This window comes from Nicotiana tomentosiformis, chromosome 4 (genome assembly GCF_000390325.3).
Source record: "Nicotiana tomentosiformis chromosome 4, ASM39032v3, whole genome shotgun sequence".
Taxonomy (NCBI): domain Eukaryota; kingdom Viridiplantae; phylum Streptophyta; class Magnoliopsida; order Solanales; family Solanaceae; genus Nicotiana; species Nicotiana tomentosiformis.
In genome coordinates, this window is record NC_090815.1 from 48,727,140 (window position 1) to 48,742,083 (window position 14,944).

General features: G+C 38.7%; 1 protein-coding gene across 1 annotated transcript; it reads right to left on the reverse strand.

The window, feature by feature from the left end:
• Positions 1 to 7,170: 7,170 nt before the first annotated feature.
• Positions 7,171 to 10,505, reverse strand: LOC138909633 (uncharacterized). Its single transcript, XM_070200841.1, has 3 exons — positions 10,309 to 10,505; positions 9,169 to 9,589; positions 7,171 to 7,203 (listed from the first exon to the last, which is right to left on the reverse strand). Exons 1-3 carry the CDS (start codon positions 10,503 to 10,505, stop codon positions 7,171 to 7,173), a joined length of 651 nt encoding a protein of 216 aa, XP_070056942.1.
• Between the last annotated feature and the right edge of the window lie 4,439 nt (positions 10,506 to 14,944).

Here is a 14,944-nt window from a genome sequence, read left to right on the forward strand (position 1 = left end):
CGTATATAATACCATCTGGTCATGGGTCAATGTACATGTATAAATGCATGAAATGCATATGAAATACGTTACAAGATTTTTCGGAATATCATAAAATCAATATGCCTTTCAGATAAACTTTATGAAATATGTATTTTTCTGAGACCCATGAATAGAAGATATAATAATAATTCATATGGGGAATCAATAATATAGACACCCCTAGTATTTCTATGAATAGAGTCATTTATGAAAGTTGCGTATTTTGCTCGTTTCGTTTGTGTCGTATAGATCATGCCAAAGGAAAAGAAGGGATAGCTTTAACAGACCTGAGTCGATTCTCTTTACAATCCCTCTAACATAGGTTAATTGCGACAAAACACGTGACGGAAAGATCGAAGTGTGAAAAATTCTGTATGATATTCTTGAAAAAGATTGCACCATACTCCCTTAGAATCGCAAAATCCCGTTACTATTACTTTATGAAATCTCGTATGAATTTTTATAGCAAATTCCGTATGATCACTTTGTGAATTTGATCACAACCTTGTAAGATACTTACATAAGCAATAGCGTTAGAGTCTTTATGGCTTTTTGTAAATTCAATATCTTTGTGAGTAATGCAAATCTTGAATTTGAGAAGTCATCTTTCAATCATTTCTTTAAAGATTGCCAATCTCACGTTCTTATCATGTTATGAAGTTTCAAACAATTTATTTGAGCCCTCATCCGTTAATTTAGAAATCTTAGTATCCAACCTTGATAAGGTAAGGAGATCTCTTAAATTTGTAAGCTTGTGGGCCCCACTTTGTGGCTTAGTTGGCCAAAGACTTATTCAAGTTTTGCCACCTTGCAATCTAAGCCAAAGAGTCAAAATTTTGGCTTGATTAAGACTTAACTTGCTGCCACGTTGGTGGTCATTAAAATTATCTCAAGATCTTAATTAATCTCCCACTAATCCATAATTAACCAATTATCCACATAATTAATAAGTATCTCAAATTACTTAAAATACTACTCACTTTTAACACACTTTATACACCTTACTATTATGGCCATATGGTACCTTGTATGATACTAGTCCATAAATACCGGATATTTTAGCTTGGGCCATATTTTATCCCAACATGTCAAACTTTGATGAAAATTCATTTTCTTTGATTTTATTACCCTCTCACCTTTACGAATTTACTCATCACTTGTTTGAAATAGCATAATGCTTAAAATCTCATTCCCGAACTTACGTCGATTAGCTTATGACGAAACTTTAACGTACGAAAATGCGGAATGTTACATCTCATTTTTGAGCTTTCATCAATTTATTTATGGCGTACTTTCACGTACAAAAAATATGGGGTGTAACACATAATTCCCATACTCACCAAATGCAGGTGTATTTAGAAAATATGTGAAGCGTATGACCATAACCATTGGGAGACAGATAGAAAAATATACCACAAATAAGTAAAGCATGACTAAGGTGCAATAAATAGTTCAACATCTCAAGAACCATCTCGCTCAAATATATCCACAAGGCCTATACAGGACCACATCATGTGTGTGAATAATCAATTTGTCTCACAACCCATCATAGCATAAGAGAGAAACACACGAAGTAGACCAGGTGTTGCACCCTATTTTGCACTAGTCAAGATATGATTCAACTTGTGAGTTCTCTGTTATTGATAAAAGAGAGTCGCCACCTAATATTTAAAGGTATACTAGGGTACCTATTCAATTAATAAGTCATTTTTTTTATTATTAGTCTCCTAACCGGTGATATTATGGGTAAGAGTTCTTATTCTTTTAAGGGAAAGGTGTTAGGCATCCCTTAGGATCTACGTGAGGTAGCTCCATAGGATTTATACTAAGTTTGGGATCAATTATTGGTATAAGGAAGGTTTCTTATCGGATACCTAAGTATGATATTGATAGGAATGATGTGAGGTCCTAAAGAGATATAAGTATATGAACGGATTCATAAGAGATGTTAAAAGAGTCTTGAAATTGATACATAAATGGTCTAGATTTTATAAATTTATAAAAAGGGATTGAGTTATGAAAATACTTTGATTTGGGGGATGGCTATATATAATTCTAAAGGGACGTTTGTAAAAAAGCATATCTAGAATTTACCTTAGATTCAGAGGGTTTTTAAAGAAGGGGTTATTTACCGAAAAATTCCTTAAGGGCGACAGTTTCTTGAAATTCTGATTTTTGCCTTTGAAAATGAAGCTGAAATATGATTTCTCCTTTTGAAATAGATCTACTATTTTGCTAAGTTCTGAATTTTTAAAATCTCTTAAGGAAAGGAAAGATGAGTGAAACATAATAATAAATCGTTGGCAGATTATAACTAGAGAGTTAAGGATTTACTTCTAACTAATTTCCCTTTTAATCCCGTGTTACTTAAGGTAAAGCATGAAAGAAAAATACGTGTTCTAATATATGAGTGTTATATACATGAGAGATAAACAACAATAAAGACATCATAAATACAATTAACATTAAACTAGTAGATAGTAATATTGATGAAGGAATTGAGGGAAACAGGACTGGACTATGTGATTGGGCCTTAAGAAGGCAAGCCCAGTAGTGAAGAGACGCGGATACTAGCTAACTTTGGACTCCTCGATGAGATGCAATAAAGCTGGAGCTGGGCTTGAGTTCATTATGAACTCAGAGGCCCAAACAGATGTACATGTGAAAGAATAAGAAAGTCATTGGACATATATCCAGTGTATTTGGCGTATTTTAACTACAGATCATTCGTTGAAGTACACGAAAAATACATAAACAGTTAATTAAAGCAAGCATAAGATTAATATGGTAGAGAAAATTATATATTAATGTGATGGCTTTACTTAGAAAATAATTCGCATTGGAAACCATTCGTTGTCATTAAACACTAAACCCTTAAAGAACTGAATGTGTCAATACATTCAGTTTGGATCACACTCGAGGTCGATGCTCCCTTTGGATCCCCCAACACGTCAAAGTTCCCAAGGGACTCAAGGCCCAGGGCAATTCTTGTGCCGGGGAGGGCAGCCCAACCTAGAGTCGAACTCCACCCCAAAATATCCTAAATCAGTAACTACATGTTTTCCTTATGGGTTTAAGTGCTAATGAGGCCCTTCTAGTACAAACTAAGTACTAAGGTATTACATACCACGAAATATGTACTTTCCTTTTAATGAAAATAATACAAGAGAGTACAGACTATTATTAATACTGAATAGGGAACCACATATCAAAGAGACCTAAAGGGGGAGGGGCTGAGTTCAAAGTACACATAGATAAAAAAGAGGTTTCATAATCTCATCATTGCAGGAATGAGTTATTAAAGCATAACATATTCAAACATATATTGATAACATTACTTAGCACCTTAAAGACATCAAGGCAGATACAAACTAACAGTCATGGACAGCTATTGCAACAGAAAGGTTACCAAAGTTATGGGATTACACTCTTATCGTGACTACAAATTCAGAGGTTCAAATATGACACACCCTAAGGTCTAAAAGGATAATGCTTGTAACAAGTCAATATATTCAGACAATATCAATCAATGAGCTTCATAAGGTTTGAGAGTCAAGTTCTGCTTTAGGTTAATAATGAGGAGGAGGGCTGAGCATCACTCAAGGTAGAATATGGTATTAAAAAATTAAGAAAAAGGATAGCAACATTCAGTCAATTGTTCAAAGGCAAGGTAAACGAGATAGTGATCTCATATTGGGAAAGGAGTTTTACCCATCACAAAATTAAGTTGATCATGCAAATGAAGACAGGAAATGGAAACATTGTATCAAACAAGTTTAGTTCAAACATAAGTCTAGTTTAGCATATAAGTATGGGGTGACCATGTTTCAATTCTTAGAACTATCAATGGACTATAACAGTATGTCTAAATCCTACTTTCATGGAAGATAAGCTAGTGATAGATGCATGCATACTTTATAGAAATACAATAGGAGCTGAAAGAGATTAAGGACAGGGATATATAACATATATGTGTGAAGATCTCCACTGAATGTGGAACAAACTTAGTTGTGCAACATTTATTAATTGACTTCATCCAAACAAAATCATGACTTACACAAAGAAGAGGAAAATAGTTTAACCTTAACAAAATACATATACAACAAAGATTCATGAGAAGAAGATAGCTTGATGCAAATAAGATAGCCTCCCATGCATACAACAGTTGATCATCAGAAAGCTATAATTATAGCTCAGATATCACACTCAAAGTTAACAGGTATATATACAAGGAGGAAAGGCATCTAAACACTCAGACACTTTCAATTTAGTTAAGTGACATAGACATATTGAATTTTTCAAGTGTATATCTGTTAAGATTTACCAAATAATGAACTTGATCATAAACAAGTAAGATGTAGGGAATAATATACAGAAGTGAACATTATAATAGTATCATTGATGAAGGGAAAAACACGAACATGATTGGTTTAATAATGATGATAGTCAAACAGAGTAAGGACAATAGTGGTAACTCAGAGATAGTTTAACAAAAACACAAGTAGACAAGAAGATATATAGACATTGTAAGTTCAAACTTAAGGTTAAGAAGCAGGGAAAGATAAGTCATCTTAATCTCATTCTCGGGCACTAAACTCAACTTCAAAGTTCACAAAATTACAGGTGTAACGAGATAGAGATAAGTTTACAACAAGTTAATGAAAATTATGAAGTTCATACTGAATATAAACACATAAGAGCTTAGACTGGGAAACTGTTAAAAAATATAGATCAATGAGTATCATTTATAACTTAATCGAGTATCCCTTAAAGAGTCATAACAGAACATGCTAGACATACAATATTGTCACACTAACAAAATATAACTATCAAACATGTCAAACACATACAGCATAACTATAATCTACAGAACTTAACATCGACATATCTAAATCATTCAGAGAGGAACAAAAGAAAAGGGAGAGAAAGGTGCTGACCTTCTTAAGAGCAGCATACCAAACAGATTTCTTTTGTTGCTCAAGATCCCACAACTTTCAAGCTCGAACCAGCAAAAGAAACCTGGCGAAAGAGAGAGAAACAGTAATATACCTAAGACCAGGAACCCTAATGTTCTTAGTTTTTTTGCGCTTAGTATGTTCAATGTTAGGTTTTCTTTGGTTGGTCTCCATGTTAGGTGAGAGCATTGAAGACCTCCTTTTATAGTGGCATTCAATGCCTCTAGATTTTCAGATTTTAAATTAAGATAGTGGAGAGTGACGATGAGTTAATGATGTGAGCATAGTCGGGTAAAATTATAGAGAACATAGGGGAAATCATTGTTTGAGTTTACCTGAGTGGAGAGATATGAGAGGGTGAACGTTGAAGTACAAGGAACCACCGGTCTGAACCCTAATACCCAGAGGTCATTGCATTTGACCTCTGGGTGTCGAATATTGTTGATGAAACCAGCTAACATCTCCTGCTTGCTTTGATTTGAATGGACGAAAGAAGGAATCAGGAGAATTTGAAGTTTCACCTTTTGGGTCTGATTTCTTCAATTAGGGTTTTGAAATCGAAAGGCAAAAATGGAAAGAACAACGAGACCAAGTGTATAGAAACAAAAGGAACAACCATGCATGCCATGGATTTGAAAGATCAGTAGCGATTTGAAGTTTCACCTCTGAGATTAGGGTTTCAGAATTTAGGTGGTTTGAATTTGTAATTGAAAAAAGGGAATGTTAAGAGAGAATCATGGATCAGTAGGGAATGTTCAGATAGGTTCATGGCCTTGCACCAATTTGTGCAAGGCTCAGGTGATTGATGGGTCTGTAGGCTTGAGTGAGAAGAGAGAAGAAGAGAAAACGGGGAGGTGAGGCAGCTGAGTGATGTGAAAGTTAATTAGGGTTTGGGGGAATAGAGGTTCGTCTCTAGGTTAGTTTTGAGAGATAGAATACAGGCCGTTGGATTTCGTGATCAACGACCCTGGAATTTCGGGCATTTAGGATTTTTTAGAAAGAATTTTAAGGGCATTGGAATAAGAGGTTTGAACAGTGGAGATGGGGTCTTTGGGCGGGTGTTTTAAAAATCAAAGAAAAATCAGAGATTAAATGGGAGTCGTTGATCTGATGGATCAACGGTTCATATGTGTGTGTGTGTTTGTTTTGTGAGTGGTAACGGGGGTGACGTGGCAAATGTTGATTGGTGCGAATAGAGTTCCTTGGATTGCCAAGTTGGAAGAGAGGGGTGGACTTGGGCTAGGTATTTCCGTATTGGGCTGTACATTTGGGATAAAATAATTTAATAAATAGCAATTTTATACTTGGTTAAGGAATTGCAATTGTAGCCTTTTAGTTTTTAACCCTTTTTAAAATTAATTTAAATAAACATAACAATTTCAATAAAAATATGGTAAAATTATAATTACTATATATTATTAATTATTTTAATTAATTATCTATAAATAACACATATTTTGAATTATAGCACTAATTTCAAAATATTAACATAGTAACCTAATTCATTGGAAATTAAGGAGTAATTTTGTCAAATTATAAAACCTATGTAATGTATATACAAAAGTTCTTATAGTAAATACATTTGTAATTACACAATATTAGTACTATGTGATTAATTTTGAAATTAATACTTAATTAATTTATAAAAATAGATATTCATTAATAGAAAAATACTTTTAAAATATTTATTATAAGTTGTTAAGCGTGAATAAATTAATTTTAAAAGGGAGAGTGAAAATTAACCGTCAACAACTACCCCTCTTTGACCAGAGACGATGAAAGAGTTTTCGGGCAAAGAAATTCTAGCAAAGCCAATTTTGTCCCGACTTTTAGGCATGTATTGCAGGAAATGAGGATGGTGAACTACAGGATTGAATATGGGAAGAATTTGGGAAGATTTAGGAATATTAGGCCGAATTCTAGCTTTGAATTACTTACATACCTTGGGCTTAACGAGGACCAGGCCTCATGTAGTTCTGGAGTAGGGACTTTGGGGAAGCGGCACTCGCAAGAATTGTCCTGGTATCGTATTGTGGCGATACAGCGAGGCGGAAGATTGGTCACTCGTGATAGCTTGAATTTTGCGGCCTACTTTGAATGATTCGAAATTTTGAGCTCGTTGGTCATCTATACCTTGGATCTTGAGCCCACTACTAGGTTGGCTGTCCCCAGTGCGTTGTAGTTTGGTCTGCTATTAAGAAGCAGTTCCACACTGCAGTGTTTGTTCCTGCAAAACAAAATGAAATACACATATACCAATATATTGTAATGCAGAATATATTAAGATGCAACGTAAATGATGCATGAATGATGATGTCTGGCTTCCAGTGAGCCGTTATTTGGGATTGGGATGATAGGATACTTGATCCTGACTCGATTTGTCAGTCGGGTAGTGTACCGTTACGCATTTGTCGGAGCATTTGAAAATTGTCTCCGCTTGTTGGGAGAGCTTGATTGGTAAAGTGCGTCTCTGCTTGTAGGGAAAGCTTTGCACTGAGAAATGTCTCCGCTTGTTGGGAGAGCTTTGCACTAAAAATGTAAAATAATCTCCGCTCAGGAGCGATCAAAATCATTACTAAAGTTGCACGAACAAAACATTAAAACATTCAAGGTAACAGTAATATAAACATGCCCAAGAGATACTCTTGAGTGCGAAGCTAAGTTGCGGCCATCGATTGGCGGAACGTTGGTGACGAGGTTCACAATTTTCTATTCCGACATATGTGATTGACGGAGCGGTGTTGAGGATTGCTTTTCATTGGAAAAGTTTGTAGTTTGCTATATACAAAAGTCCAGTTGGCAAAGCCGATGTTTGATTTTTATAAGCGCTCCGCTTGATTGAGCTAGCGGTTTGCTATTTACAGAGCTATGATTGGTGAAGCTGACATGCGATTTGTACATGGTGCTCCGATTGATTGAGTAGACGGTTTGCTATTTACAGATTACTGTGTCAACTGTGTGATTCTGAAGCACCTATAAAGGATTCAAGAGTTAGCCTTATCTGTTCTCGAAAATTTAAAGTGAAAGGAGGAGAGATAATCTTAGGCAAGTGGCGGATCCGTCGTTTGCCCCGGTGTGGTCCCAATGATTCGTTTACTCCCTGTTGACCCTGCATTCAAAGAAAACTTCTTAGTAGGGGAGGGGAATGGTTGGGTTGCATTGACCATGGTATTTATTTGCCCCCGTCTTTGACATGATTGATCCACAGAGTTCGGTAGATGGAACATATCACTTTATATATATATTTTAGAAAATATTTGTTTCTTTTAAGGCAAATGCCATCATTCTGGATTATGACACATTACGAAAGATTCTCTGCATGCGAATTGTATTTCTTTGAGAAATTCGTCCCATTGATGCCGATCTTCCATGGTGTCTCTGACAACGCGGCTTCTTGCTGTTGTGACTGCGTCCTAAATAAAGCTAATGCATTACAGAGGTTTCCTAAGGTTATGACCGAACCCTTTCAGGTTACCTACGTATCCAAAATGAAATTAGGTATGAGCGTAGTTCGTGGGATAATGATGAAATATGATGAACGGCCGAGCCTGAATCAGGAAGCCTATGTATCCAAAATGGAATCAGGTCGGAACATAGTTCAATTGCAACAAATGCAAAATGATGAGATTAAGAAATAAAAATGGCCGAGTCTGACTCAGACAGCCTACGTATCCTAGTGGAATCAGGCAAGAACGTAGTTCAATTACAAAAGATGACTAAATCTATTGAGGATTGGCTACGTATTCCTTTATAAGGAAATCAAGTCGGCGTAGTTCCTGAACAACATACAAAAATGACATTTGGTTTACTATTACAAAAGAAAGGGGGAGAGAAACTAAACCCTACGTGGGTTGCCTACGTATCCCTCCATGGGAAGTCAGGTTGAACGTAGTTCTGTTATATCAAAATCTTAACTTTATCTGTCTTCAGGCATAATATCTCTTGATTGCGTCCGAGTTGATTGAATTTGTGCTGATTATTCCATCAATTTCTGCAAAGATTAGAGCTCCTCCAAAAGTGCTCTGTGGACCACGTAAGGACCTTTCCGGTTTGGTGTGAAGATCCCTTTAGCTTCTTCTTGATGGGGAAAGATTTTCTTCAGAACCAACTACCCCGGTGTAAATTGGTGAGGCTTCACTCTTTTGTTAAATACACTAGCCATCCTGTTATGGTATAGTTGTCCATGACATACTGCATCCATTCTTTTCTCTTCAATGAGTATGAGCTGTTCTTGCCTGACTCGTATCCATTCTTCATCGTCCAATTTTTCTTCTTGAATGACTCTTACAGACGGTATTTGAACTTCTGTGGGTATCACTGCTTTAGTGTCGTATACCAACACGTATGGCGTCACCCCAGTAGATGCTCTCATGATAGTCCGGTAACCCAATAAAGCGAAAGGTAACTTCTCGTACCATTTTCTATGATTGTCCACTATCTTTCGCAGAATCCTCTTGATATTCTTGTTAGCTGCCTTGACCGCCTCATTCATTTGTGGTCTGTAGGCTGGGAAATTGCTGTGGACGATTCTAAACTTCTCGTAGATTTCCCTAATGAGGTCACTATTAAGGTTGGCGGCATTGTTAGTGATGATAGACTCCAGTATCCCAAATCTACAAACGATGTTATTCCGGACAAAATCTGTCACTACCTTCTTCATGACGGCCTTGTAAGTAGATGCCTCGACCTATTTGGTGAAATAGTCAATGGCTACCAAAATAAAATGATGTCTGTTTGACTCTACAGGCTGTATGAGTCCTATCACGTCCATGCCCCAAGCGGCGAAAGGCCAGGGCGAACCCATTACATTTAACTTATTTGGTGGAACCCGGATGAAATCTCTGTGAATCTGGCACTGGTGACACTTCTGCACATAGCGGATGCTATCACTTTCCATAGTCATCCAAAAGTATCCAACTCTCAAAATCTTCTTGGCTAACGTGAACCCGTTTATTTAGGGTCCGCACGTCCCTGCATGTATTTCTTCTAATAGTCTGGTTGCTTCGATGGCGTCTACATATCTCAGCAAACCTATGCCTAGGGTCCTCTAGTACAAGACTCCCTCGTTGAGTAAAAAGTGGTTTGCCAACCTCCTGAGGGCTCGCTTTTGACCATTAGAAGCATTTTTTGGGTATTCCTGGGTCGCAAGGAACTTCTTGATGTCGTGATACCAAGGTTTACCATCTGGTTCCTTATCCACATGGAAGCAATAGGCATGTTGATCCTTGATTTATACCTCGATAGGATCGATGTAGTTCTTGTCTGGATGCTGAATCATGGATAACAAAGTTGCAAGGGCGTCTGCGAACTCGTTCTGAATTCTGGGACATGCCTGAACTCTATCTTTGTGAACTTTTTGCACAGTTCCTTCACGTAGTGCAGGTATGGTAGTATCTTGACATTCTTAGTTGACCATTCTCCTTGGACTTGATGGATCAGCAAATCGAAATCTCCTATTATCAACAGTTCTTTGATGTTCATGTCAAATGCCATTCTGATTCCAAGGATGCATGCCTCGTATTCAGCCATATTATTGGTACATGGGAATCTTATCTTTGCCGACATTGGATAGTGTTGTCCGGATTCTAAAATAAGGACTGCTCCAATCCCGACTCCTTTGAAGTTTGCTGCTCCATCGAAAAACATTCTCTACCCAGGGTATACTTCTGCAATATCTTCCCCGAAAAATAGTACTTCTTCATCGGGGAAATATGTGGTAAGTGGCTTGTAATCCCCATCCACTGGATTCTCGACGAGGTGGTCAGCTAAAGCTTTTCCTTTGATAGCCTTCTGAGTTATGTGCACAATGTCAAATTTGCTGAGGAGAATTTTCCATTTAACTATCTTTCCAGTAGGCATTGGCTTCCGAAAAATATACTTGAGCGGGTCGAGCCAAGATATCAGATGCATAGTGTATGCTAACGTGTAATGCCTTAGCTTTTGAGCAATCTAGGTCAGAACACAAGGGGGTTTGAGAAATACTCTTTGATTCTGTCGAAAGCTTTCTGGCACTCCTCCGTCCATTTCGTGGCAGCATCCTTCTTTAGCAGCTTTAAAATGGGTCCAGTTCTATCCTTTTCCTACTTACAATAAAACCCAATAGTTTTCTAGCAGGGACTCCGAACGCGCACTTTGATGGATTAAGTTTCAAACTATACCTTCGCAGGCGTTCGAAAAATTTCCTCAAGTCGTCCAAGTGCTCAAAACTCTTTCGAGATTTTAAAATGACATCGTCTACATACACCTTTATCTCCTTATGAATCATGTCATGAAAAAGGTTCGTCATGGCCCTCATGTAGGTGGTGCCGGCATTCTTGAGACCAAACGGCATAACCCTATAACAGTAAACTCCCAAAGGAGTGGTGAAAGTTGTCTTCTCTACGTCTTCCTCGTGCATTAGAATTTGATGGCATCCAGCAAAACAATCCACAAATGACTGTAGTTCATGCTTCACACAGTTGTCGATGAGGATGTGGATATTCGGCAAGGGGAAATCATCCTTTGGGCTAGCTTTGTTGAGATCCCGGTAAACCACACATATTCTAATCTTTCAGTCCTTTTTGGGCACTAGGACAATTTTGGCCAACCAGCTTGGATAGTTGGTGACCCTCACCACATTTGCTTCTATTTGCTTGTCACCTCTTCTTTTATCCTCAGACTTAAATCAGGTTTGAACTTCCTGGTCTTCTGCTTGACCGGCGGTCTAGTAGGGTCAGTGGGTAGTCGATGCGAGACAATGTCAGTGTTTAATCCTAGCATGTCATCACAGGACCATGCGAACACATCGACGTACTGTTGGAGGAGCTCAATCATCTTTTACTTCTGCTCGGCTTCTAGGTGAATGTTGATTCTTGTTTCATTCACGTCTTCTTCGCTTCCAAGATTGACTATTTCTATTTCTTTGAAGTTGGGCTTCTTCTGACTCTCTAGTTTTTCGATCTCCTGCGGGAGATTATCTGACATCATACTCTCGTCATATTCCTCGTAATCTAGATTGTTGCACTTAGTGGTTTCATTACATGTCATAATCGCGGAACGCAGTTTTTTATCGGTTTGATTACTCAAAAGAAAAGCTAGGTATAAATAAAGCACTAAAATAAATTGCGATATTTAGGAAAATATTCTTTTTATTTAATCAAAAGGGGAACGTCTTAAGCGTTCACAAGTGGCAAATGACAAAAAGATATAGATACGGTACATGCCTCAATTGACCGTGCTCTTTTCAAAAGAAAACTTTTACAGTTCCATACTACCAAGACTCCCGGCGAACCAAAGATGGACTGGCTGTCAAATTTTACAGCTCTTACCTTGCTTCGGCATCCCTAATGGTCGGTGTCTTGATGTCAGTTCCTTCAAAGCATTCTTCAATCATATTCACGAATAGCTTCCCCATCTCGTCGATACTATCATCTTCAGGTGTTAAACTCTATCCCGAACTTGAAAAACATGCTCTGGCACAAAAACCTTTTTCACGGAGCTAACGGTGTGAGTTTTCTATTCTGGAGGTTGATATCCTATGCCAGCCCTTCCTTTCTACCCATTATGTTCAATTGCTTCTTTGATCCCATCTGACCTGGCTCCCAATCCTGTTCTTGGCCTATATCTGTATTTCCTCATCTCTCTCATGGCCATCTTGGATCTGTAAGGCGATTGCATTCCTAGATTTTGTTCAGTCTTCTCCTCCTCAGTAGTTTGCATGATTTTTATAGCATGGAAGGTGACTCCGTCTAGTCCCTCAATGAATTAGACATCATACTACAAATAGGTGGAGTGACCCCACTCACCGTGTACCACGATCTCCTGGCATCCCCACTCAAATTTTATGCATTTGTGCAAGGTAGAGTCCCCTACCATATGAATCCAAGGCCTGCCTAGCAACAAAATATAAGAAGAGGAGATGTCCGTCACTTAAAATAGCACTGGAAAGTCGATTGGCCCAATTTTCAAAGCTAGTTAAATTTCTTCAATAATATCCTTTTGCGAACCATCAAAGGCCCTCACCCTTACGTGGCTTTCCTTGACCTCTTTTAAATGAATTCCCAACTCCCACAGGATGGAGAGCAGACAAATTCTGATCCTCCATCGACCATCACTCAGGATACAACCTTGTCCCCATATTTGACAATGATGTGAAGAGCTTTGTTGTGACTTGCACCTTCGGTAGGAATTTCGTCTCTTTTGAAAGTGATCATGTTTGCTTCTACCATTTTCCCAACTGTCACGACCAGTGCCTCGCTGGTGGTGTTACTTGGTACACTTACCCCGCTTAGCACTTTCAACAAAGCGTCTTTATGGCTATCTAAACTCATCAATAGATCCATGATGGATATCTCTGCTGAAGTTTTCTTCAACTGTTCTTGCACGGAATACTCTTTTCTCGACATTCTCTTCTAGAACTCAGTAGCTTCCGGGTCTGTTATGTTCCTCTTTTAAATTTGTTCTCTCCCCGGATTTCCTCGATTGACCTCTTCAGGGGCGTAGCATCTCCCAGACCTGGTCATACCATGGGCTGCGACAAAGTCTACCATTTTGGCCTTTCCCTTTTGCTGATACGTCCATGGGACGATTTTGTATTCCCGATCTTCTTCACCCTGAGTAGCAATGGTAGTTTCCTGCAGATAAGTTTGAACTGTTACTGTAGGCTTTAGTTATACTTTAATGATAGGAGCCTTTTGAGGGGGGGTCCTTGCGGCCTCTACATTTCCGATAGTGACGATTGTTCCCTTCAGATCATATTCTTCGTCCAATGTGATCATGTTGGCTCCCTGGTTTTGATGATTTGGCAATGGGTTGCGGTTCACATTAGGCGGTGTTGGAGTGTACTGGATGGCTCCGCTCTTGATCAGGGTTTCAATTTCATTTTTCAACTTGAAATAGTCTTTATTATCGTGCCCCGGTACATTGGAATGATACACGCATCTCTTAGTGGCATCAAAATACTTGGAGGGGTGTTCAGGAACCCTTCCCTCAATTGGGTGTATCAATCATGCTCTTCTCAATCTTTCAAACAATTAGGCCAGAGGCTCAGCAATTGGGGTATAGGTTCTAGGACCCCTTTCTTTAAAGTTGGGATGAGGACGCGGTGCACAAAGAGGTCAGTTTTGGTGAGTAGTGGTTTGGACAAGAGCATATGGTCGATGTGGATTTTTGTTGTTGTTGGCTCGAAGAGGGTTGTATTGTGGTTGAGGGTGGTAGTATGGCTGGGTATTATAGACTGGAGCGTAAGTAGGTGGCGGTGAGTGGTTGTTTGGGGAGTACGAGGTACTTCCATAAGATGGGATAGTTTGATAGTAGGGGGCGACTGCTGAGATCTCTTCTTTCTTTTTCTTTCCACTACCAATCGATCCTTACTGGATGGACTTGCTGGCCGCTTGCACTACTGCCATAGATTGCACCTTACTAGATTTTATGCCCTCTTCTAAGAAATCTCCTATCTTAACCAGCTCGGGGAAATTTTGACCCATCATTCCCATCATCTTTTCAAAATATATTCCCTCTTGGGCTCGGATGAAGTACTTGGTTAGTTCACTGTCGTCCAACGGCAGTTGCGCCCTGTCAGACTCTGTCCTCCACCGTTGTGCATATTCTTGAAATGACTCAGATGGAATTTTCTGCAGGTTCACCAGCGCTAACCAATCAGGAGTGATTTCTATATTGAATCGAAAATGGTTTATGAAGTCCTCCGCCATATCTTGCCAAGTTCTCCAATTTCGTGGGTTCTGTAAGGTATACCAGGTCAGTGTTTCTCCCGTCAGACTCCTTATAAACAATTTCATCCTTAGTTTCTCATTCCTCCCTACTCCGACCAACTTGTCGCAATAAGCCCTCAGATGTGCGTGATGGTCCCCCGTCCCATCGATGGTGTCGAACTTTGGGGGTTTGTACCCTACTGGAATATCCACATCCCGGGACCACCTGATAATGCATTGATGTGGTCACAAGATAGTGTGGCAGGATCTCATGTTAAA